At 53.3% G+C, this 25,692-nt stretch overlaps 6 protein-coding genes across 6 annotated transcripts; 3 read left to right on the forward strand and 3 right to left on the reverse strand.

The window, feature by feature from the left end:
* Positions 1–2,743: 2,743 nt before the first annotated feature.
* On the reverse strand, positions 2,744–4,205 carry NEUTE1DRAFT_128250 (uncharacterized protein; the record flags this gene model as incomplete). Its single annotated transcript, XM_009850669.1, has 2 exons — positions 2,744–3,491; positions 3,561–4,205. The coding sequence occupies 2 exons, from the start codon at positions 4,132–4,134 to the stop codon at positions 2,839–2,841; spliced, it is 1,227 nt and encodes a 408-aa protein (XP_009848971.1).
* A 332-nt stretch (positions 4,206–4,537) lies between these two features.
* Positions 4,538–6,850, forward strand: NEUTE1DRAFT_144850 (uncharacterized protein; the record flags this gene model as incomplete). The annotated part of the gene is made up of 3 exons (XM_009850670.1): positions 4,538–4,678; positions 4,764–5,507; positions 5,595–6,850. The coding sequence occupies 3 exons, from the start codon at positions 4,617–4,619 to the stop codon at positions 6,631–6,633; spliced, it is 1,845 nt and encodes a 614-aa protein (XP_009848972.1).
* A 594-nt stretch (positions 6,851–7,444) lies between these two features.
* Positions 7,445–8,412, reverse strand: NEUTE1DRAFT_78003 (uncharacterized protein; the record flags this gene model as incomplete). Its single annotated transcript, XM_009850671.1, has 2 exons — positions 7,445–7,672; positions 7,769–8,412. 2 exons carry the CDS (start codon positions 8,366–8,368, stop codon positions 7,445–7,447), a joined length of 828 nt encoding a protein of 275 aa, XP_009848973.1.
* Positions 8,413–8,849: 437 nt separating this feature from the next.
* NEUTE1DRAFT_78008 (uncharacterized protein) lies at positions 8,850–10,334 on the forward strand (the record flags this gene model as incomplete). Its single annotated transcript, XM_009850672.1, has 2 exons — positions 8,850–9,073; positions 9,160–10,334. The coding sequence occupies 2 exons, from the start codon at positions 8,950–8,952 to the stop codon at positions 10,332–10,334; spliced, it is 1,299 nt and encodes a 432-aa protein (XP_009848974.1).
* Positions 10,335–10,815: 481 nt separating this feature from the next.
* Positions 10,816–16,936, reverse strand: NEUTE1DRAFT_78010 (uncharacterized protein; the record flags this gene model as incomplete). The annotated part of the gene is made up of 3 exons (XM_009850673.1): positions 10,816–11,456; positions 11,493–15,597; positions 15,650–16,936. The coding sequence occupies 3 exons, from the start codon at positions 16,934–16,936 to the stop codon at positions 11,086–11,088; spliced, it is 5,763 nt and encodes a 1,920-aa protein (XP_009848975.1).
* Positions 16,937–19,532: 2,596 nt separating this feature from the next.
* NEUTE1DRAFT_128255 (ribosomal protein) lies at positions 19,533–21,658 on the forward strand (the record flags this gene model as incomplete). The annotated part of the gene is made up of 2 exons (XM_009850674.1): positions 19,533–19,913; positions 20,220–21,658. 2 exons carry the CDS (start codon positions 19,602–19,604, stop codon positions 21,282–21,284), a joined length of 1,377 nt encoding a protein of 458 aa, XP_009848976.1.
* Between the last annotated feature and the right edge of the window lie 4,034 nt (positions 21,659–25,692).

Below are 25,692 nucleotides of genomic sequence, written 5' to 3' on the forward strand. Positions count from 1 at the left end.
CCTGTCGGGGAAGGGAAGAAACAGCTGATGTTCAGAAAGGGAGCAAGCGACAGCACCCATCTACCGTCCAACAAGGAAGCTGAGGAAGAGACTATCACCTAGAGGTACCATATGGCAAATACAAGCCCACCTGGCACTGATGTATTAGCAGGATTCAAACTTGAGCAGATAACTCCAGGGAATAAGGAGTAGCCAACGCCAGCCTCAATCAGGTAGTCCCGGTCTACAATAGATAGAACTCACTTTGAAACTTTACCTCTACTCAAGTACCTCCCTAGTAGTTCAGCTTGCTTCACGTGCATGTCAGTCGGTGTCAGCCATGTTCATGAGTCACTTGTTTAAGTACCGGTGGGTTTTGATTTGTGACTAAACCGTCTTTCGACTCAGTCCCCTTTCTGCTCAGGTTACTCCCTTGCTTCAAACGTATGACTAGGCCACCTCATGAGCTGGTCATGCTGAGGGATGACCTCCTTGACACTCTACAATATTTAAAAGACCTTCGCCCCCATTCCTCGCTCCTGTATCTCTCGAGTTTCCAGTTAGTTCTCATGGTCTCAAAGATACCTAGTACTTCCACACCTCTACCTAGGTATACAATCACACGTCCATAATGTCGAATTATCAAAGGCAGGGACCATTGACATGCTCATGCTTTCTCACGGGCTGTTCTTCGACGCCCATCTAGAAAAAAGAATGGAGCTCGTCTAACGCCCGCGATCATCAATGTTTGCCGTCATATACCTACCTATATACCTACCTATTTATTGACGAACTCCGAATAATCCACCAGACCAACCGTAACCCCTATCATCACCACATCAGTATGTCAACCGCATCACCTCGACTAGTCCAGAGGTACCAGCACACATCACCTTAGCTTCTAGACAAAGGTGACGAATAAAGGAACTAACGCGACACGCGACAGGGAGGTCGCAGAGGGCAAGAAGGTCCTCAACAAAGAGCCAAAGAAAGAGAGGCCTCAAAAGAGGAAGAGACCAGCAGAGGTCACAACCAGACCAATACTGTGGGTGAAAACGAGACCTACCTGTACACAGCTGCGTCGATCGTGCACTCCAGCGACTCGCACAACACCGCGCCCCAAAGCTCTCCGCATCAACGACACAACGAAGCACAACTCAGGCGGTGGACTCATCAACCATGGTAACTTTGGTGGTGAGTGCCCGTCTATGAAACATCGCCATTCTCCGATCTGAGCGATTGTGATGCTGATTTTATCTAGCACCATGTCGAGAACGAAGCCTTGGGTATCCAGTCCCAATCACGGCTCCATATTCCCACGAGACCTAGGTACCCAAAGGGAGGGAGAGATTATGTGGGATATTCATGTTATGATATAGTTCGGTCCGTCCGCGAGCTTATTTCTGTGAGCAGTCACAGCCTACCCGGGTTGGGATTTGTACCTGACTTGAACACGGGCAGTCAAGTGTACCTAGAGAGCTTTTGCTAGGTAGTGTAATCGGTGGTTTTTGCATTCAGCGGTCAAAGGCACAGCTGTCGTGAACTCGACAGAGGTTCACTAGGTACCTACCTCGCCCGCGCTAGCGCGCACCCTACCTAGCCTAGGTAAGCAAGAGATTACCTACCTACGGTGAGATACCTACCTTCGTCCTTGGCCCACGAGAGTTGAGGTCTCCGAGAGGGGTTTAAAAATGCTAGGTAATATTTCTTAGGTATGTTGCCAGACCAAGATAGGTACCATAACCAACAAGGGCACCAACAGAACACGAAAGAGCCCGTCAAGTTAAAGCCGCGCGGTCAAAAGGTCCTTAGTGCCGATATAAGAAACGGAAGATGGCGACGTCCAAGTTACCTAGAAGGCAAGGCCCAATGAGGCGAACCGACACCAAACGCGCGAAGCCACTCACCATCAGTGGCCGGTGCATAGGAGCATCCTGGTGGATTGAGGCCTCGTCTAGGTAGCCGGACCACCCTTAAACCCAAGACCGGGCGCACAAGGTACAACATTAACAACGCCCCTGCGCTGAGGTCATCAGCTGCTGCTCCTTTTCCAGAAAACGCCTTCAACAGCGACTTCGCTTTCTTCAGAACCTGGGATCATGGATTGGACGGCTACTTTGAACAAAGCTTTTTCCATTCTCCTGCCGTGCCTAGTGCCCAGTGACAGCTCCTCCAGCACGGAAACTCCATGTCGGGCAGTTATACGAAGCGTATCTATGACCTTCAGTCCAGACCACCATGTGTAGGATTCCAACAGTCCTCAATAGGTAACTGGCTGAACGGCAGGACGCAAACCCCAAGCTAGGGGCTGGAGGACCATTGAGGAGAAGACTGAGGGTTGGTCTTCGTCGGGAGGATTGAGTTGGGTGGGTACGTGTGAGGCCAGGCGTCCTAGAGGCCTTGAGTGAACAACACTGTGATGCAACATGTTGGCGCACTGTTGAGCTGGAATACTGGAAGATTAAACATTTTACCCCTGGCGAGGTGGTTGGCGAGGGTAGCGGGGAGATCGTGTACAGGATGGTATAGGAGTGGTTGATGGAACAAATGACAACATAATGGAAGAAATTGCAGGACATGCGTGATTGTCATCGTGAGGCTGAGTGACGTTGATCGAGTACTATCCGTGATAAAAGTCCAGGGCTAGCCATTTTTCATCCACGTGGACAGATTGAGGGCAAGACACCAGCCGCCTATTAGCAAAGAACTTTCATAATTTTCGTGAACCGTTATCCCATCCATCCCACCGGCCAGCCATTGATTCGGGGCATTAGGCCACAAATAGGTATCTCAGTATCATACATTAACAAACAGAAAGAAAAAAGAAGCGCTTCAGCGGGAGAGGGATCACCAGTGCTCCTACCACCTTCTTCCCCTTCCCCTACCACCCCTTCCTCCACCACCCGCACCACCCATCTGGTCATAGCCACCATAACCACCCTGCCCCTGGTTTCCACCAAACCCACCTCCAAACTGCTGTCCCTGACCACCAGGACCGCCAGGACCCATACCTCCAGCTCCTGGACCACCCGGACCACCACCAGGACCACCAAACATGCTTCCCATACCACCCATATCGCCCGGACCGCCCGCCATGCCCATCTGGGCCATCTGACTCGGATCCATGCCCTGCGCCGCTGCGGCGCCCATCATCTGCTGCATCATGGCCTGCATCTCGGGCGGCATGCCATCCAGACCACCACCGGGTCCGCCCATGCCACCAGCACCAGCAGGACCACCTGGACCCATGGCACCTGGGCCGGCCGGACCCACGCCGGGGCCACCGGGACCGCCCATGCCGGGAGGCATCATGCCGCCCATCATCATCATGTTGGTCATTTCCTCCATCATCTTCTTGTTGTTGGCGGCGATGGCTTCGGCGTTGTACTCGCCGCGAAGGGCTTCTTGTTTCTGGGCGTACAGGGCCCAGGTGAACTCGTCGAAGCCGTAGTTGAAGTAGTCGGAGAGGTCGGTGCCGGGTTTGCGCCAGGGTTTGTCGTTTTCAGGGAGGTCTGCAAGCAGCTTTGTCAGTAACCGTTTCGATACACAGAATGGTAAGAAAGGAAAGGAGAAAAACATACCCTCATCAATAACCACACCCGTAATCGGCTTGCCAACAGGTTTGTAAACCGGAATCCCATCCACTTCAATCTTGGATGTCCTTACAGGAGGGAGCTCTGCGCCACTACCACCTGCCGCACCACTTCCCTGTCTCGTCTTTTGTTCGTTTCCACCACCACCAGCACCACCGAACTTGTTACTGCTGTTGTTGTTGCTGTTGGTACCATCCGACTTCTTCACAGGCGCGGTCTTAACTCCATTATCGTTGGCCGCTGCCCGCTGCGGAATGTTGCGGATCTCGCTGTAGCGACTCTGGACGGGAGGAGGAGGGGCGGATCCGTCTTTGCGCTCCGTGATGATATCAATGTCCGAGTCGTCGTCTTCGTCCATGGCGCCACCGCCTTCATCTTCCTCTTCGCCCTCCTCGAGCTCGTCTTCGGGTTTTGTTGATGAAGTTGTGGTGGGCGGCGCTGATGCTGTGGTGGTTGATGTGGTGGTGGTGGTGGCGGGGGTTGTGGTGGTCGCGGCTGTGGTGGGCGGAGCGGCCTGGGGCTCGTCGGGGGCGTAGAAATCCTCGTCTTCGTCGATGTCCATTTTGACTTGGGTTCTTGGTGGAATGTGGTGTTTTGGATATTTGGTGTAAGTGGAAAGATGATGGTGGTCGTGATTCTGTGGTGTAATGACAAGGTGAGGTTGGCTGGCTGCTACTACACAATTGGATAATTGGATAATGCGGCGAAATGGTCTTGGCTGTTTGGAGTCCCAGTGAAAGTAGGTACATTTTAGGCAGGCGGTCAGGCGCGTGTTCTGGTGCTGAAAGCGCGACGTCAACCAAAGTCAAGTGGTCCGTGTGTTGTTTGCCTACCCGGCACTTGGCTGTCCTGTCCTGTCCCATGTGTCTTGCCTTGCAGCAGCACTCAGCAGCCGCATCTTCCAAAAGTCGAGTTCAAAGTCAAACCGCGTCAGACATCTCCACATTTCACGACGCCACGGATCGCATTTCCACACGAGTCGCGTTGCCCGACCTTGTAACAAGCCCATCCCTGGCATACACATAATCACACTTTCTTTTCAACATGTTCCGTTCAGCAAGTGGTCCCGGCGGGCTGAGTATCAACACCGGCACTGCCAATCTGTTGTAAGTTGTCTTTCGTTGTCCCAAGACTGTTTACACTACAAACCCAAGCAAGGTACTGTTGTTGACAGCTGCCTACATCACTCAGTGGAAGTACACCCGCACACTCCACCGGCACCGGCACCGGCTTTGGCACGGCAACCGCCCAGCAACCGCAAAACACGGCATCCTTGTTTGGAGGAGCACCGACTCCAGCCAGTGGAGGTTTGTTTGGAGGAGGAGCACCTTCGCAACAGCAACAGCAACAAACACCAAGTCTCTTTGGCCAGCAACCACAACAACAGCAGCCGTCGACCGGAGGTTTATTCGGACAACCACAACAGCAACAACAACAGCAGCAGACAGGAGGAGGAATCTTTGGCCAGCCTGCTCAGCAACAGCAAAATAATCCTGGTGGGGGGATCTTTGGTCAACCGGCGCAACAACAGCAGCAGCAGCAACAACAACAACAACCACAACAACAACAAATGTCTCTCTTCGGAGGAGGAGGAACCACGACGACCCCCGCCGCGACGGGCGGTGGCCTTTTCGGCGGCGGCGGCGTCGGCGCGACGGCACAACAACCGACGCAGCCGACTTCGCTCTTTGGCGGCGGCACTGCTCAACCAGCCCAACAGACGGGCACCACAACCTCCCTCTTTGGCACTGCCCAGCCAGCTCAACAGACCACCGGCACCACCACCAGCCTGTTTGGTCAGCCACAGCAGCAGCAACAACAGCAACAGCAACAGCCGCAGCAGCAGCAGACGACCTCTCTATTCGGCGGCACCGGCGGCACCACCTCTCTCTTTGGCTCCAAGCCCGCCACCACAACCGGCACCACCAGCCTTTTGTACGTCTCCCCATTTCCATTCTTCTCCTCCAGTTAGCCCTTGCTTATCCCAATCCATTCCCCAACCAACTAACTAACTCTCCTCAGCGGCACCACCCAACCCTCAACCACCACCACGGCCACTCAACCCACCACCACGGGCGGCGGCGGTGGTCTCTCCCTCTCCCTCGGCCAAGGCACCACCACTGCTTCCACTCAACAAAATGCAGGCAGCAAAGTCGACCTCCCCAACCTGCGCTCCACCACGCGCTTCTCCGACCTGACCGACAGCCTGCAATCCCAACTGACGCAAATCGACGAGTCCATCCAAAAGTGCATTTCCGACTGCAACGCCATCAACGCCTTCATGCCCGGCCACGAACAACAGCTGTCTTCCATTCCTTTGGACGTCTCCTTTGTCTCTCGCAAGTCCGAAGGCGCAGCTAGTGCTTTGAACAGTGACGTGCTGGCTATTGCTTCCCTTAAGGAAACTGTGAAAAAGGACGCTGCCAATGCGCGCCTCAGTTTCAAAGCTATTGATCAGCTGCGTTTGCCGGGGGGGTATTGGCAGGCGGGTCTTTGGTCATCCCGCTCCGCAGGCGGACAAGCTTCAGTTGGTGAAGATGGTCAGAACGGTACTGGTGGTGCTGGAACTGCAAAGACAAAGAGTGTTGCTACGACCGGCGGTAAGTCGGCAGGTAGTGGAAGTGGTAGCGGTGCAGGAGTAGGAGGTGCAGGAGGAAAAGGAGGAGGCAAGACGGAGCAGGAGATGGCAGACGAAGAGGAGGCCGACGATGCGGAAAGTAATCAGGATTTGATTGGGTATTTCAGCAAGACGGCGGATGAGATGGATGAGATGATGAAGCGGTTTGAGGAGAACTTGGGTGAGATCGAGGTGCATTTGCATGGGGTGCAGGGTAATGTGCTGGAGCAGTTGCAGAGGGCGGCGGCGAGCCAGAAGATGCAGCTGGATCAGGAGAATGGCGTGAATGGGGAGGGCGGCCAGGTTGATCAGCGGGTGGTGGAGTTGGCGGCGGTGTTGAGGGACTTTGAGGAGAGTATCCTCAAGGTGGCGGGCGTGGTGGGAGGGGTCAAGGAGGGTATTACCGAGTTGCAGTTGAGGGAGTTTATGGGAAATGGTTCTTAGATGGGCTGTTGACTGTTGACTTTTGACTATTGACAAGAAAAGGGGGCGAGTGGAGAGGAAGGCTTTGTGATTTGGTTTCTGTAGAAAAAGTAAAATTACTTAAGAAGTTTGCTTGAAGAGATGGTGGTGTCAATACCCCCCGCGACATCATGGTATGGATTGCTAGCAGCTGGAGATAGAATAGTCCTTGCAACGTTTATAGCAGTTTCATCAGTTGTCTGATAACATATCCACGCCTGTGAAGCCTGTGAACGGTCGATTACCTGTCGTTGTCACATACAGAATAACAAGATTGGTCAAATAGCGATAGAACCTACTATCATACGTAAGTGCCGTTATGATCAAGGAACTACTGTCATGCCTTGGAGATCATCTACACTTTCCTTTATTGATGTCCATGTTGGAGTGACGAGGTCTTCTTACCTCAGACCAGCAAGCTAAAGAGAGTCAAGTCATTCACAATTACCGTCACGAATTTATAGTGGTCATGACCATCCCATGCATCGCTTGGTCGTCACTTGGAATATTTAGCCATCATATCCAAAACCACATAGAACATCTTCTGACAATGAGGCACATTCGTATGCGATAGAAAAATGGTATCATTCTTTGAGTCCACCAGACCCCTCCCTCTCTGGACATCCATGATGGATCCAACAATGCCTTTATATGTTCCCATCCAAGCGAGCCCAACATATGATGCCAGCCACCAGATGTTCTCTTGACATTGTTGATAGCTCCTCCCAGCCACCACATACAACCTCTTTGTTTGTCTGCTCAGACCTCCTCTCCCCCTATTCCACACAGACTACTAGTAGTAATCCCCCCCATCATCCCCACCCTCATCATAATCATCATCATCCTGGTTGCCATCAAAGTACTGCTCGGCATTATAATCATCCCCACTATCCTCCTCGAAATCATCGTCCTCTTCAGCCACCGGGTTCCCGTCCTCATCCTCGTTATTCTTCACCCAATCATCCTCATCATCATCCGACAGGATCCCCACCGCCGCATCCTCCCCGCCGTCCTCGACCTTCTTCTCTACCATCTCCAACAACTGCAGCGCTCGTTGGTAATTAGGTTCGCCTCCTTCGTCTCCTCCTCCTCCTCCTTGTGGCGCGCCATTAGCGACTTTAAGACCAAACACGTCTTCGGCCGTCTTGTACTCTGCCGACGACAACGCAATAGTTTTTGCCGCCGCCGACGTCTTGCGCCGTTTCGCTCCAGAGGCCGCCGCCGACGAACCACCATCAACCCCATCCAGCGTAGCATGTAATTCCGCGGGGAAAAATTCTTTGGCGAATGGCCTTGACGCCAAGTCAGGCAACGTCCGTTCCTTTTGCTGGAACTTGTGCGAGTAGCTGGGGACGCCGTCTTCGAAAATGTCAATGGTCGCTTTGGCGCTGCTCCCAAAGAGACTACTACTTGCTGACGACGACGAAAAGGTCGCCCACGTGCGGGATTGCGTGTAGAGAGGCGAGTCGTGGCATTGTTCGCGGAACGAAAGAAAGAAGGAGACTTGTCGGTCGTCCTTTTTCGAGAGGACCGGCGCGCGGGGGACTTTGTAAGGAGGGAAGAGTTCAGAGGGTTTTCCGTCGAGAGCGATGGTCGGGTCCATTTGCCAGGGAACCGAGTTGGCGGCTACTGCGCGACGACCACCGCGGCCACCGCCGAATCCTCCGCCTCCGCCGCCGCGGCCACCGCGACCGCCTCGTCCTCCTCGGCCGGACATGGTGGTGATGTTCTTGTGTGGTGTTCCTCTGGGAGTGTACGAGGGGTTCGATCGACTCGGTCGTGGTAATTGGAGGGTATGTCGAGCTCTCTATTCCTGACAGGTAGGATATATCGTCAAAATGGTAGTGTCGTTAGGTAGGTGATGACGTTGTTGACGCCAGAATCAATACGATGAAGGGACGGGAATGTCTTCCTTCTCCAAAAAGTTACAAAGTCCCAATCGATAACGAAACGCGAATTAAACTGGAGTCACTTTTTTTTGCCCCACACTTTTTCCAGCGGGAGCAGGGGTTTTGCCAGGGTGCGTTCGTTACGCTAAGCTGAATTGGGGCTGAAGCTTGATGTCTTGGCTTCTTCCCCCCACTGTTCCGTGGTATCCACCAGCAGCTTCCCCAACGCCCGCTGCTGCAGATCACTGAACCGCCGCTGACCTTCTTCCACTGGACATCTTTGTTGTTTGCCATCATCATCACCACCCTCGCTGCCGTCGTCGACTTCTTGACCACATTCGGGCCATATCACAACGAACATCGAGGTTTTCGAAAACGAGCAACTCGACGAGTTCTGCCAACAGACACCATGGACAACGACATCCCCATCACAGGTCTCGATGACCTCACGGCGCACATGGACGCTCTCATCGCCGACCCTTCCACTCCTCTCGAAGCCAAGCTGTTTGACGACATTGAGCTCCAGCTTACGGGTATGTGCCTGCCACTCTTCTCTTCCCTACTCTGCCTCTTAGAAACACGTCCAGTAAACTAACTTGACCTCGATCTCGTGAAACAGACTCCAACACCCCTCCCCTCCTCACCACCCTCCTCCCCCGCCTCGTCCAAATCCTGCACACCACCCCCTCCGACCCAACCACCCCGGCCTCGTTGACCACCAAACTCCTCCGCCCTCTCTCCTTCAGCCAAATCACCTCCCTCGCGCCTCCTGAATCCCTAATCCAAGCGCTCGAATTGCCCTTTCCCGCAGCCAACATCCTCGCCATGACCATACTCCACAAAGCCGCTGCCGCTCCAGCCGAAGTAGCCCAGCTAGCAGCCATGCAAGAAGTCGTCCACTCCTTTGTCCGAACCTGGCTAGGCAGTAGCGAAGTAAGCGTCGGAGAAAAAGGCGGGCGAATCATGGGTGACCTATTGGACGTCGACTGCGAGTTCGAACCCCCGGCACGACCACAACGACAACAACAACAGCACCCGCTTGATGCCGGGATGCCTACATGGCATGATATGGTCTTACGGAAGGAAAAAGGTTCAGGGGCGTTGTGGCGCCGGATGTTTGCCGACCAACAAATATACACCCTCATACTCGATTTACTGGCTGGTCGACATGAAGATACGGATGTTTCTTCCACTTCCGACGCCGAGGAAAGGAAGAAAAAAGCAAGACAATTGACCCTCGCGCAAGGAAGGATACTAAGGATTTTACCGAGACTAGCAGCGTTGGATTTAAACAAGGTCGCTCGAAGCGAAGTGGCGGCTCCAATGCCGGGATACTACATGTTTGCTACGGCGGCGACGACGAACGGTCACAACACTTCCCGTCCAAACGGCAGGACAACAAACTACAACAGCGACATCCTTACCAACGGAGTCGGAGTCGAAGAAGAGGAACAGGAAACGCAGATGCCCCTCCCGGCACCACCAAAACACGGACAAGGCCTACTTCACTTTGCTGCCCTCCGCATGGTCGATCGCAATGATGTGCTTATGCATTTATCGCTGATTGACTTCTTCGAGGCCTTTGTCGGGTTGATGCGCGTGACGCCCCATTCCGAGGACAAGGTGAATATTATCAAAGACCTTTTGAGAGAGGCGGTGGCGGATGATCAGTTGCTGAGGGAGAGCTTGGAGAGGTTACCGGATAGGACGGTGGATGAGGAAAGGGATGAGTTGAGGGGATGGGTGAGGGAGGTGATGCCCGTGGGGGGAGATGTTGATGTGGTGATGAGGTAGGTCCTTGAGGATCCAAGTACTAGGGAGCCGGTGTAGGAGGATGGGCTGGTTAGGAACTGGTTACGAACTGGTTGTGGGACCGGACAATTTGGAGAGTTGATCATGGATTGATGATAATGAGCAGGATCAGCGAAAGGCAAAGGAAAAGGCAGAGGGAAATGAAGCTTCGGGGCTCGGTTTCCTACCTAATATCAAGTGGATTCAATATTTAAGTACTCGCATCAGAGAGAGACTTGATTAATGGCCATTATGTACGATATGATTATCATCATGAGAGGAGCAAGCAGTATGTGATTTCTTTTTCTTCTTCTTCTTCTTCTTCTTCTTCTTCTTCTTCTTCTTCTTCTTCTTCTTAGACAACACAACACAACACAGCACAACACAATACATACAATCGGTATACACAATGTTTCGGTTGATAAAGCAGAACCATACCTACCTAGTCTTCCAGATAAGCAGTTGAAAAAACAAAAAAAAATAGTTAAAGACGTACATTTTCCTTTCTATGCCAAAATCAAAGCCAGACCTGAACAAAATGTGTTTACAAGAACTTGTCGGTACTGTGTTATTGTACGCGCGTTTTAACAAATATATATATAAGAAAGAAACAAACATGGGATCCCCTTCTGCTTTGAGATTATCCCATCCATTCCATTACCTCCTAGACTTAGTCTTGGACTTGGTATCTTCTTCTCATCTTCCTTTCTCTACCTCACCAACCCTTGAACGGTGGTACAGTTGGTATACAATTCTACCTCGCCATATCCTCCCCTTCTCCCTCCCCTTCCCTCACCCCTTCTCCCTCCCTCTCCCGATAACCACCACCACCACCACCACCAATCGTCCCCACAGTCATGACACTAACCACACTCTCCGTCCTATCATGCCCATATCCATATCCCCCCATGTGCATCCTCCCATTACCACTCATCTCCTGTTGCCTGCTGCTGCCGTGGTTCGACGACCTCCCGGCGAATAACCCCTCAATCCCCAACCCCACCTCGCCCACCCGTCTCAACACCCCCAACAACGCCTGCCTTAGTTCCCTCTCCCCTTGTCCCAACTCCTTCCCCAACAACTCAATCACCACAGGGTACACCTCATGCAAGTGTTTCTTGAAATCTTCTTCTCCGAACCCTCTGCCTTCTTTCATCTCACCCTTTTCGGGGTTACTAACGCCCCCCGCAAACCCATTCAACACCTCCACCACCACGGGCCTCCACGCCTGGATATTCCTATTCTGACTCTCTTCTTCCAGCGAGACATACACGCGCACAATATCCAGACATAATGGAACCAAGGCACGTTCCACGTCAGCCTTGGACGCGAGACGCTCGGGAGAGGTGTCGGCGAACATCCGGAAGAGAATAGATACGTAGACAGCGGCGCTGCCTGATTCCTGTTTGAGCAGGTTCGGCGGCTGTTTCATGAATCCCTCCCGCCAGAGACGCATGCGCAAGTCCTTGTCGGCGTTGAAGCGCTTGGCGAACAGGTAGGAGCGCTTCAAGAGGGACATGAGTTTGAGGAGCAGCGGGGAGGGGATGTGGCTGTAGACCGAGTCGTTGGAGAAGAGCTCTTGGACGGTCTCGATCATGAGCAGTTGGAGGACGCAGCGGCTGATGATGCGGTTGAAGAAGCGGCGGCGGGCGGCGGTCACGACGGGCGGTTGTTGTTGGAGGGTCGTGGATGGCTTGAATTCTTCGAGACCCTGGCCGCCGGGGGTGTTGGGTGGGTGCGAAGAGAGCGCGGTGGAAGCCGTGAGACGGTTGTGGACTGAGGAGTGGGAGTCCTCTTCGGGGTTAATACCGCCGTTGGTGTGGGGAGTTTGGTGGATGGAGGAGGTTTCGGAGCCGGCGTCGTTGTCACCGTTGATCTTGAGGGAGCGGGTGTCGGCGTCGGCACCGTCGGCGGAGGGACTGAGTTGGCTGGCGTAGTCGAGGCCGTTGGACGCTGACAAGGGGGTGGAGATGGTGGCCGCTTTGAAGAGCTGATGCGCGGTAGTCTTGTCGAATAACTCGCAGAAGGTGTCGACGATCTTTTGCCAGTGTTCGTGGGTGAACTTTTCGACGTTTTGCAGGATCAAGGTTTGCAGGCAGTTGCTGCCGATGCGAGCAATGGTGTCGTTTTCTTGGAGGATGCAGAGCGCCAGAAGTTCGAGGAACCGGTCGAGCATGTACTCCAATGGGTTGAAGTAGTGCGTGAACAGAGTGATCATGTTGCGCAGGGCTTGGATCATGGTAGTGGACAACCAAACCGACAGTTCCTCGTGGCTAAGAGCGTTGGACATTTCGGGCTTCGACCGTAGCACCATGAAGATGGGATACAACTGCTGCCTCCACAGGATATCCCAGAACCCAAGCGGGAATGTGGCTCCGTACTTGAGCAAGGCATCAAAGAAGTAGTTGAGGGCGTTCGACCGTACTTCCAGATCCTCGCCCGTCATGAGAACGTCATGGAAGGCGAACAGAACAGGAAACCAGAAACCCTCCTCGACTGTTGTGCCCGTTTCTTGACCCGCCGGCTTGGTGGCAGCGTTCAGAGCCATCTCGGCAGAATTTACATCCGAGTTCTGCTTATGCGACAGCGGACACTCCGGTGTCTTGAGCATCTTGGGAATGATGCTCTTGAGCGTCTCCATCGCCTGCAGACTCTTCTTCTGGAACTTCATGTTCTTGGAAAACTCGGTCAAGCAAACGATCAAATCGGTAAACGCGCCCTGAGTGATGACCACACCAAAGCGCGTCTTGTACACATGCAGAACGTGCTCATAAGCCAGGTTGACGATGCTTTCGTACTGGTCCTTGGCGGCCACGGTAAAGACACCAAACATGGTCCTCCAACCGGAACGGATCTTGTCGCCCTTGGCCTGGATCATTTGAATCAGACATCTCAAAATCATGTCCTTGACCGTTATGTTGTTCGAGTTGGACATGACATGCTCAAACGGCTTGAGGAAGTCCTTCTGGAACTTGAAACCCGCCAACTCCTCAATCTCCATAAAGCGCGTAGACAGCTGACGCAGCGAGTCCAGAGCAAAGAACACGATAGCGGCATTGACGTGGCACCCGACCCGGTTGAAGTGCTCGCCCAACACATCCCAGATGTTGGTCCACTCGAACCTCACACGCGTCATGTTGTAGTACGAAATCTCGACAATCTTCTGTAGACTGTAGGTGCGCGGCGAGTCGTTCGACCCGGACACCTTGATCTCATCCCAGCTGACTTCGGTCAAGGCACGGGCAAAGTGGACAATGGCCTCGCCGCTGAGGTGGGCGGTGTTGGTGAAGATGCGGTCGACGCTCTTGATGACTTCGTCAGAACGGCTTTCGAGGGCAATCTCCATTGAGACGCCCTGAGGGCCGGTGTTTGAGCGTGGGCGATGTCGCTTGGCGGCCATAGACTTGCGGGAGTCCGTCGAGTCGCTTCTTGGTGGGGGAACGAAACGGGCCTTGGAGACGTCGGGGACGGCACTCTCGTCGACACCACCGGAGATGAGTTGGAGACGATCAAGCTGGCTGATACAAAGGAGAACATCCTTCCACGACTCCTTGAGGAGGTTGCCTTCTGTCTGTCCCAGCTCAAGAATCACCTTGAGGGCCTCAACGTTCTTAGCCTGGATCTCCTGGGGGTTGTTGAGATTGGCCGTGTTTTTGAGCGCCGAGATAAAGGCTTCTCTAGGGGTGCTGAGGTCAAAGAAGCAAGCAATCTTGGTCGCAAGCTTCATGCCCTCCAGACATAGCTTGTTCACATCCAGGTTATGTGTCTTTTGCATCTGGCTTGACAGGGCCGAGAAGAAGGACATCCACGTTACATCAAACATGGGCGATACATGCTTGAACGAGGTAGCAGGGATGAACTTGATGCCGCTCGTCTTTTGCGCATTCTTCCGTTGACTACGGTACAAGTCCTTGAAGAGCTGCTCCGATCGAATGGCGATTTCTTCAGACTGTTGAGCATATGCCTCCCTCTGCAGGTCACGACCAACATTGGAAAAGGCCTGGCCAAGTCCAGCAGCCAGACCGGTTGACTGTGCTGGAAGAGTTCCTGCCGCAGCTGCCGCTTCTCGCTCACTCTTGAGGACAATCTCGTTGTTGGCAATATCGTCGTAGATGCTGATGAGGTACTCGTCCGGTAGATTAGCGTTATCGTTGATACCGCGGTTGTTCTTGATGAAGTCCTCCTTGGTCATGCGCCTGACAATCTTGCTGCTGTGGAGATCCGTGTTCAGCATGATGACGGAGTACGCCAGCACATAAGGGGTATCAGCATTGGCAAAGGCCTTGGGGTTACCCAGCATGTATCGGTTGGCGAACTTGAGCATGAAACGATCAATCTTTTGGGCCTCACCGGGCAAGCGGAAAGCCTGAAGAAACTGGCGCAAGGCATCCACGAAGCGCTTCTTGGTGAAGTCCATGGTGTCGACGAAAGCGTGCATGATGTCAATGTTCTTCTGATCACCCTCACCGAGGTACTCGCCGATCTGGGCCTTGTCCAGCCTCTCCTCGCTGATCAAGAACTTGGCAATGGCGTCGGGCGTATCTTCGGGGATAAAGCCTTCCTTCAACAACAACTTGATGCCGTTCTTGGGCTTGTAGTTGAACACGCGGATAGCGTTTCCGAGAGCCGTCTTCCTCTGCTTTTCCTTTTCCAGCTGGTCGGGGTCATCGTCAAGCAGCGGTGTCGATGGCATGGTCGGGGTGTCTAAACGGGACAGGGACTCGCCCATAATCGAAGGGTCCATGGATTCCCGGATCTCATCGCTTGACGGCCGTCTTTCGGAAATGCCCGTTCCCGTGGTAATGACCTCTGGGCGCCCTGGATGAGACCAATTGAGAAGCGACCTAAGCGACTCAACGAGGGAATCCAGGGCTTGCCTCTTCAAAACATAGTCCTTGGGGATATCGCCATCGGTGTCGGTATTTTGGGCAATCAGGGCAACGGTAAGTGGTGGTGGCAAAACGTTGCGCATCTGCCACTCGCTGGCTGATCCATACTTGGAATGGTTCTCCTCGTACTGCTGTTCTTGTAGTGCCGTGACGGTCGTAGACGACGTCGCAAACTTGGACAAGTCCTCGACGATGCGCTGGAAAATATTGTCGACGTTTCTGTCGCAATCGTAATTAAGGTAGAACTCGACCAATGCCCGGGGATCCTCACATAGCCTCTTGAGGATACTGACAAAGGCGAGCTTCTGGGACAAGGGGGCGGTCCTCCGCGCCAAAAGGGCTAGGTAGATTTCGTTTAGGAAGACCTCGATCTCTTTCTGTGGACGTGTTAGCATCCCATTATACGTTACGCAACAGCACACGACAAACCTTGAATGGAGCCCTCATGTACTTGAGCATTAGCCAAAAGATCTCACAGCAAATATTAAATACTCTATCGACCGAGCTAGCCCCGTTCCGTGTGATACTCAAACACAGATAGTACTTTGTGGCCTGCAAAAAGCTGGTGGGCTCGTTGTTCTTGGTATTGGTGATGGTACAGTAGGGCGAAGTGAAAACAGAAATGTTGTTGTTGAGAAGGGTATGGATGAGGTGGAGGGAGATGAGCTTGGACCGCATGGGCTGGCCGCGGAGGTCGTAGAGCTGGTCGGGCGGCAGGATCTTGGTCGAGAGGTTGCAGAAGGAGCGGAAGACGAGGTAGGCGTCGCGGATGTACACTTCGTCCTCGGCGTCCAACGACTCGGGGCTGTCCTCCTGGGCGCTCTCGGGTACGCTCTGTTCCGACACGGACCTCGCAGGCTTCCTGTTGGGTTTTAGCTGGGTGACCATGGTGGGGCCATCTCCGAGGTTGGAGTCGTCGAAGCTCTTGCGGTGCTCGAGGTCCTTGAGGGTAAGCTTGGGGCCGTCGCCGTTGCCATCCCCATCTTGTAATTGCGAGTCTGACGCATCTTCGGGGGCATTCTCGTCGTCGTCCCCGTTGGCCTCCTCTTGTGTGGAATTTTGACCGTCGGATGACCCGTTGACGTTGAAGCTGCTCTGGCTCCGCTTCAGCTTGCTCAGGTTGGCGCGGGCCTCTCTCATGTGCAGCCTGGCGTTGACTCTCTCGAACACGGTTCCGACCATTTGTGTGAGGGTCCCCTGGGCGACCTGCTGGTTGGCCGTACTCCTGGAAAGGAGGAAGATGTTGTAGACCTGGCGCACAGCCTTGAGCAGGCCGGCGCCGTGGACGACAATCTTGTCATTGAGGACGGCGGCCAAGAGGGACTTGACAATCTGTAGCTGGATCTCGACCAGGGTGGCCTCGCCCTGGAAGCAGTCGCAGATGGTGTCGATGGCGCGTTCGATTAGGGGCAGGTATTGCTGCTGTTGTGGTTGGCCATCCTCGCTCGCCGCCGCGGACCGGCCGGAAGGGACGGAGAAGTAGGTGGAGGAGATGAGCTTGCCAATGCAGTCGAGGGCGGTGGTGGTGAGGGGGATGGTGCCGGACTTGGTGGCTAGTCGGAGGGGGGCGAAGATGACCTCGGGGTCGGGGAGCTGCTGGTCGTTTGTCTTGATGGCTTCCTGGGCCTTTTGCGCCAATTCGGCCAGCTCCTTATTCTTGCCGGCATTGGCGGCAATGACGTCTAAGGAGGACGTCACGAACTTGAGGGAACTCATGGTTGGAGGTGGCCGAGGGCGGGACAGATGGCCATTCGTCGTCGTGGTGCTTCAGCGCATCTGACGGGGGGGTGTTGTTGACTTCTTGTTGTCGAGGACAGAGGAGAGTATAAGCGGCGGAGGAGAGGGGCTTCAGTTCTTCCTCTTGAGTCGTGTAGCGTGTTATGTTGATCGAAACGGAATGGGAGCTGAATAATAAGTAGCAAAGAGGTAAGCTTCCTTTGTTCGTCTATTTCCAATATATCCGTCACCCCAGCTGCTTGGTATTAGGTGTAGGTGTAGGTGTAGGTGTCGCGTATGTGGCTAACAACAGCTCTTGGTATTTCGTCAGGGTGCAGCAATGGATGGCTTCTTGATTCGATGTTGTCGAGTCGGGGTTCCGTTCGTCTTCTGGAACAATCAAAGATAATCTGGGGCTTGTATAGAGATCGCCAGTTTCAGACTTGCTCGGTAGAGACGACAATGGATGCTGCCCTGGTCCCCCCGTACACTATGGTACTGTCTTTTGCGAATCTGGACTTTCACTTTTGAAAATGGACGGGATGAAGCCCGAGTCCGTGCCTAGGCGGGCTGAGTAAGGTCCCCCCGTCCCGTCCGAGTCGGCGGGCGAGCGGTTGCTACGGTGGTCAGGTCCCTCCCTCCCCTCTGAATCTCATTCCCCAGTGTTGTCGTCCTGTTTTGGCCAATCACGATGCAATCTGGAGGCTCTAGCATGGCGACAACTCAGCGGCGCGCGGCCTGTGACTGCTGACTTGCCGAAACAGTGGAAGTTGACAGCAAGCCTTCAATTAAAGAGTGGGTCCATCAAGACCCTGATGGCTGAGTGTCGCGAGCACGGACCATTTCTGACCCTTCCACTTGACTTCCACTTCCACTTCCATCAGGTAGAGGTACGTACCTCTTTATCTCTGTATCAATCTATCTGCTAGCCGCTTTGCCTGCCGGAACTACGACCGTGGATACTCTTTTGACGCATGGGTCAGTAACTGGTCTATTCATTGACACCGTCGTCTTGCCGGCCGTTAGCTTTGAAGAATCCGATGATAGCCATTCAATCCCGCCTTCCATTGCAGATATGGATCCCATCTCTTTTGCCTGTCAGTTGTCTCTGGACATGTTGGGGGCCGGTGATCAATGACATATTTCACATCCATCGGAGGGAGGCCAAATTGTAACTTGTGTTTCAACTACAGGCTTGGAGTCTTGGTGGCATCAATATCTCGTGGGAAATTAAATCAATGAACCAAGTCGTGTCGCGTCTCTGTCTTTTCAGCTTCTTCAACACGATATCAGGGCAACTCGGAGACGAAGCTCTTTAGAGGTTGGGAATATGATGACAAGAGACCGTTGTTAGCTGCTTCTGGTTGCTTCATTGTACAAGTGAAAATGTCATCACCAGTCCAATTCTGTCATTGTATGCCCTTCTGCGGCATCTCTTATGAATTGGATCCCCTTGACATCACTGCAGAGTCCTCTTGGAGTTGACGGTTTCCATCGCAATCAAATCCTCCGATCGGCCCGCAGAACGTAATCCGTACCTTAGCGCGAACTGTTATGGATCCGTGCAGCTGCCAGTCCGATGTCACGGTCAGCACTTCATCTCTCTTTTGTTTATCGGAGAATTGTTTGAGTCCGCATCTCGCTGTGGTACATTACTTAAGTTGAGGGATTCAAGTCTGCCTAGGTAATCATACATGTAAATATTCAAGTACAATATCACCACTGCTCCAAAGCTCAGCTTGTCAATTCCAGTTTGTGAATGCAACCTCTCTTATCGGAGATACACTGCTCCCAAGTAGCTCATCTACCCCCTTTCGGCTTAGCGTCATTTACACCCCGTTGCGCGACCGGGGGGTTCTCAAAGCTTGGCCTCCTTCCTGTCTTTGGGCACCGGGCAGCTGCTAGGCCGTGCTAGCCTTGAAATGGCCTGGCCTTGGCTCGGCGGGGACCCTGCTTACGCTGGAACTGCTGGGGGGAGCTTCCCCCAACTGTTGGGAGAACAATCGCAGGGGCAGAGAGCAAGGAGCTGAGGTGAGGGGACACAAGGCGGGCAGTGAGTGGTGAGTGGTCAGTGGTCAGTGGTGAGCGAGTGTGGTTGGTGACGGTAAGTGAGAAGGGACGGGAAGTGTGATGCCACCGCCGCAGTGGAGAGAGAGGGAAAAAAAAAAAAAAAAAAAAGTTCGAGTGTCGCCGATTGAAGTCCGGCTCCGTGTCCCGCCGCTGCCCGCTGTCATCTTTCTGTTGTGCTCTCCACGAAGCCGTCATTCAGGTCGAATCTCATCTCGCGTAGTCTTCCATCTTTCCAAACCTGCACTCTTCCCGTTCTTTTTCCACTCTTTTTCCGCAACAACCTGACTCGCGCAGTCGACGACTTACACCACCCAGGCTTGGCCTTCCTGCGAATCCGCGTCCATCCATCAGACATCCCGGCCTCCGCACAAGCCAGCTTCTCCAACCCGCGTCCCTCTGCCCCCTCCCCCGGTCGGCCTTTCCCCTCTCCAAGGTCCTGCCGCTGCCACTGCCCGCTGCTGCTGCTGAGTGCTGCTCCTCCAGCTTGGTTTGGAATCCCCACATAAACATTCCATACTAGCAAATTGAACACAACCTCCTCTCTCAAAAAAAAACACCACCACAACCACCCAACCCTCACATCACACCTCTCACCATGATCGTCCCCGTCCTCTCAAGGCAGGCTCTCCGCCATGCCAGCGTCGCCCGTGTCGCCCTACCCAGCCTCACAAGATGGTACGCCTCGTACCCCCCTCACACCGTCGTCAAGATGCCCGCCCTCTCGCCCACCATGACCGCGGGCGGTATTGGCGCATGGCAGAAGAAGCCCGGTGACAAGATCGAGCCCGGTGAGGTGCTCGTCGAGATCGAGACCGACAAGGCCCAGATGGACTTTGAGTTCCAGGAGGAGGGTGTCCTCGCCAAGATCCTCAAGGACTCGGGCGAGAAGGACGTCGCCGTTGGCAACGTAAGTACCTACATACACTACCTTTCGAGCCACGAGTCATCATACCTGCCAAACACTCCAGCCCTACCTACTCCAACTCCATGACTCCATGCACATCTCCTCCCATCCCGACCCTCTTCCCCACTCGACCCTGAATCCACTCTTCTTCCTTTATGCCTCGTGCGCGCCTCGTGCCATGTGCCTCGTCTGTCGGGCGATATGTCATGGTGCCATTGAGCGTCTACACGCCCCTGCGTCGCCTTAGCTTGTGCGTGCCTAATGTAGACAGACGACCCATGCTGACCTTGCCTCTTCCTCCTTCTCTAGCCCATTGCCATTCTCGTCGAGGAGGGCACCGATGTCAACGCCTTCAAGGACTTCACCCTCAAGGATGCCGGCGGCGAGACCTCCCCCGCTGTCCCCAAGGATGAGCCCAAGAACGAGAGCACCGCCAGCGCCCCGACCCCCGCTCCTACTCCCGCTCCCGAGCCCGAGAACACTAGCTTCACCGGCCGCTTCCAGACTGCCCTCGAGCGCGAGCCCAACGCTCTCCCCGCTGCCAAGAGACTCGCTCGCGAGAAGGGCATCGACCTGCGCAACGTCAAGGGCTCCGGTCCCGGTGGCAAGATCACCGAGGAGGATGTCAAGAAGGCTCTTGCTAGCGCTCCCGCTGCTGGTGCCGCCGCCGCTGCCTACACTGATATCCCCATCTCTGGCATGCGCAAGACTATTGCCGCCCGCTTGAAGGAGTCCGTCACGGAGAACCCCCACTTCTTCGTTTCCACCAACCTCTCCGTCAGCAAGCTTCTCAAGCTCCGCCAGGCGCTCAACAGCTCTGCTGATGGCCGCTACAAGCTTTCCGTCAACGACTTCCTCATCAAGGCCATGGGTATTGCTTCCAAGCGCGTCCCTACCGTTAACAGCTCGTGGCGCGACGGCGTCATCCGCCAGTTCGAGACTGTCGACGTTTCCGTTGCCGTCGCCACCCCCAACGGCCTCATCACCCCCATCGTCAAGGGTGTCGAGGGCAAGGGTCTCGAGAGCATCTCGGCCGCCGTCAAGGAGCTCGCCAAGAAGGCCCGCGACGGCAAGCTCAAGCCCGAGGAGTACCAGGGTGGCAGCATCTCCATCTCCAACATGGGCATGAACCCTGCCGTCCAGAGCTTCACCGCCATCATCAACCCTCCCCAGGCCGCTATCCTTGCCGTTGGCGCCACCCAGAAGGTTGCCGTCCCTGTTGAGAACGAGGATGGCACCACCGGTGTCGCTTGGGATGAGCAGATCATTGTCACTGCCAGCTTCGACCACAAGGTTGTTGATGGTGCTGTCGGTGCCGAGTGGATCCGCGAGTTGAAGAAGGTCATTGAGAACCCTCTCGAGCTCCTCCTTTAAGCGCGAATAGCACTCTGTTTTGGATGACGTTCAGTGGAGTTACACGGATCGAGCGACTGCAAGCTAGATAGCAGTCACTTGGCCCCAAGTTCACGGCAGGCCGGCGCATGAGATTTTATAGAAATGGGCAGGCATTGGAAGGATGGAAGGATGGATGGGAGGAAGAGAGGTGATGGAATGACATGTCAGTCAGTTGGTTGACAAAAAAGCGAGCTGAGGCTACAAAAGCTTTTGGGAGGTTCCATTCAGTGTCATGTTTGTGTTCTCTCTCAACCACCATATGTATAATGATTCGATCCCACTTTTTATAAGCAAAAACTTGAGCATGAGGTGTGCGGGAAATACAGGAAATCTTTGTTTCTTTTTCGTTTGTTAGAGATGAGTTCAGTCCCGGCATCGTTTAGGCAACTTGAGGACTTTGGACATGGGATTTGGGATTGGCACCCCAATCTGTTTGTCCATTTAGCCATATATCTGGTCGGAGTCGCAGTGTTTTGGCAGACTTGCTGCTCGGCTGAGGATACGGTATTTGGATATAAGCATTCGGACTGATTCTGCTTTGGCAAAGCGAGGAAAGGTCCTGACTAGGAGGCACTGCATCATAAGTGTGATGCCAGGATTGCCTCTATGACTGGAGCGAGGTGTCAGACTGTCAACTTCCAGACCGAGGGAGATGGTACCAGTTGACTTTCTACATGGCCAAGTGGTCAGATGAGATTGTCCTTCGTCTGCTTCTTCCCTGAGAGCATGCTGGGTTGTTTTCAAGGCCGGGTAACAAAGTGGAAGAGTTCCTGCCTGCTTTGATCATCATTGCTGACACCAAGATCTCAAGCACCCATCAACTTGCCCGATTCAGGGGTTCTCGCTGTGCGGTGCTTCAACTGCTTCCGTCCTGTCTTTTTCTTTTCTTTCTCTCCATTTTCCCTCTCGCCCAGTCTTCAGTTCGTGCTGTCTGCCTTTTTCATTCCCGCTTCCTTGCAGTCGTTTCTCATTTCAGATTCTTCCACCTTCGCCCTCTCTCCTTCTTCGTATCCTCTCTATCATTTATCCACTCCTGCATTGCTCGCGTTCTCCGTTGCTGCCATGACTCGTACCTCCATCGACGGGATGTACTCTGAGAATACTTCACGGTACCTACTTGCGCCTTTCATCGCAGCACATAGATTAGCATTGCGAAAGGATAGCGGAGACTTGACGACGTTACTGTCCATCCGTCTTCTCCTACAGGTCTGATGCTACTGGAAATCATCACGATGTGTCCAATATTGACCATCAGCAGACTAGGGATGAGAACCGGGGATTGGCATCAAAGGTGAATAGCTTGAAATGCAATGACCATATTGCTTCGTTCACTTTGGTAGACAATAGCTAGACTTTCCTTATGTCGGGGAATTGCCACCAGCCTTGGGACAGCCAGCTCAGACTTATCAGCAACCATGACCTTCCGAACAGTCAGCGCACACACAATAACAGCCGCTCACTGTCACCAAACAGTATATCCAGCCTCATGATTTATCCCCGCTGGAGCCGGCTGGGTTTTCCATCGCTGTGATATGCCGAACCTTGCAGGACAGGCCACCCAGAGTGAAAATTCCGTCCAGCCTCCACATGATCTCAGCCAGAGCCGTTGCTTACATCAACAGAATTTGATGGACTTGTTCCCCAAGCCTGGGCAGCCCGCACATGGCCTAGATGAATCAGCCGAACCCGGGGCGGATAGTCTCCAGATGCCAATGTTCAGACAACGCGAGGATCAGAGACTGTACAAAGCAAAGGAAGAAGGGGTCGTCCAGATTTATTTGGCGAAGGCAAGGCCAACATGGCGTGTTTGCCCCGGCTTCTCTTCTTTTTGACATTCCGGCTTGGACGGCAAACCGATGGTCGAGAGACGCCCGAAAAAGGCCCTTGAGGCAGGAACTTCAGCTGGTTGGACTTTTGAATGGCGAGGAACCATCGCGTAAGTCGGGTGAGCCAAGGTCTACATGAGTTCCCACTAGCTGGTTACCAAGCAAATGCTTTTGCGTCAGGGCTCGTAGCGGATGACGTTTTTGTTCAGCACCTGTACACGGTGTAGTTTGGGTCTTATTGCTTGATGATTTGCTCATGCTATGGTGGTGTTGAGTTATCAGGAAACTAGGTACCCGACTGCTCGATCACACCTCTACATCTATGTCGGTTTAAGTCTACTAGCCCAGCGCAGCTCAGGTCAGCTTTGTTACGTCCTGATCAGTTCCATCTGAAGCGGAATCTGGTACCAAGCCGAATATGAGAATGGATTACAATTACAAAGCACCTACCTATGTACCGTATAATCTCGGGTAATCCGGATTCTACTAGCACAGTCGGCATCTCTGAAAGTTTCGACCGACAATCACATGCATCGATGTTTCTCAAAGTAAGTGGCACACTCCGAATCCTGCAATTCATGTCTATCCTGGAATCCGGATTGCCCCAACCATACATCATGCAGGTGGTGATGTACCATAGTAAGTACACCACACCTACCAAATCAAACTCGTCTCGCTATTCCATTCTTCCCCGTCCTATGCCCCCGCCCACCTCCTCGCTGGCTTCTAGACTCAAGAGGCACATGGTAGGTAGGTAGGTGCATCCAGCGAGCTTCCCTTACGAACGAAATGTACAATACTTGGAGGCCTCAACTGCCACATGTATCAATATGTGCTTACACACATACATGGCTGGCGTGCTGGCATGTCACTCACTGCAGCACAGAACGAAAACTAATGGTGAGGTGAAGCTAATTCATTATGACACATGGATAGGACCGACCGACCGACACAAGGAAACTAACTCGGACGTGAAACGCAGTGCAAACGCAACGCAACGAAAGCATGCGAGGTGGAAGATGCAAGATGCAAGATGCAAGATGTAAGTTGATTCCCACGCTCCGGGCGGTCGGTTTCAATTCCATACCTCTACTTACAACTTGCAACTTTCCGCGGTAAGAAGAACGAAGCAGATAGGTACCTACTATGCGTTTTGGACAAAAGCCGGGCCGGTCGGTTAATCGGTCGGTCGATTAATCGGTCGGTCGGTGAGTCGGTTAGTCAGTCGGCCGGGTGAAGTTGAAGTTGAGGTTGAAGGTTACCTAGAGATAGGTAGTCTCTGCACACTACCTCCTACCTCTACATAGTTGTACCGTAGACTAGTAGGTAGAGGTGGCCATGGACTAGGCAGAACCGGATTTCTCCTGAAGTACCTACCTCGTCTAACGTACCTAGAAAACCTAGACACAAACTAAAGATGTTAAACACTCAATTAGAGTCCGTCAATTACCTATGGTAGTCACTCTGGTCCTTTCGGCGGCTGTTACCTACCTAGGAAGCAGTTATGTACTGTACCAACGTAAGAAGGTCGTCGGACATCTTTGACCTTGCAGTCATCTGTCTTGAATTCTGGGAGAGTTGTTGTCCCCGAGTAGATGTGAGTCGGTAGAGGTACCTGTAGTCTACCGCATTGCGCAATGGCTCGGGGAATTGGGAGTCGGGGAGTCGGAGGCAGAGGGGCCGGGGCGGGCGTTCGTCTTCGTCGGTTGGTGATTAGGTAGCTAGCAAGCAAGCAAGCAAACAACTTAACCATCAAGAAAACAACCATGAAGCACTCTTGCGGCACGCAGTCTTGCCGCACGTAGTTATCATCATTATCATCGTTATTAGTAGGCTGGCTGACTGACTGACTGGCTGACTAACTGATTGATTAACTGACTGACTAATTGGCTGACTGACTGACTGACTGACTGCATAGCTATCTAACTAACTAACTAACTTCACCAAATAACAGCAATCACATACCTCTAGGTAGGTAGAATATATGGTCCCTAGAAAACCCAGATAGTTCCATGGCAATTGGCACATATAATCCACGAGGATCAAAGCGAGGGTGACGGAGTGTCTGATAAGGTCACATAACCACATGCACGTCGGTACGTCGTAAATGCCCGCAACCGGGCACGTGCCTATGTACATGCTCATTCTGTGATTGATGGGGGCCGTTTTAGATGATGCAACTAGGTAGGTAACTGGCAGTTGAACTTTTAACTCCTTCTTTCCGTCGTTTTCTGTACCTTGACGATTTCTCGATTTTTCCCGGTAGATAGGTAGATACTTTGGGTTTCCTGTCTGGGTTTGTTATTGCCTTGCGTAAGTGAGTAATTTGGTAAGTGGGTGGGTGAGTAAGTTGATGAGTACGTGAGTGGGTGAGTGCATAGTCAAGGAACTTGGAACTCCGTCACGTCCGTCATTTCGCATGATATTTGATGCCTAGTAGGTACCTAGGTAGGTGAATGTGCTTTTTCTTCTTCTTATGCTGCTGCCTGGTCGCTCGCTGCTTAGGTCGACTGCATCGAAGACAGGGAACGAACTGGCGCGCTGCCCGCCCCCCCCCCACC

This window comes from Neurospora tetrasperma, assembly GCF_000213175.1.
Source record: "Neurospora tetrasperma FGSC 2508 unplaced genomic scaffold NEUTE1scaffold_2, whole genome shotgun sequence".
In the NCBI taxonomy this organism is placed as follows: domain Eukaryota; kingdom Fungi; phylum Ascomycota; class Sordariomycetes; order Sordariales; family Sordariaceae; genus Neurospora; species Neurospora tetrasperma.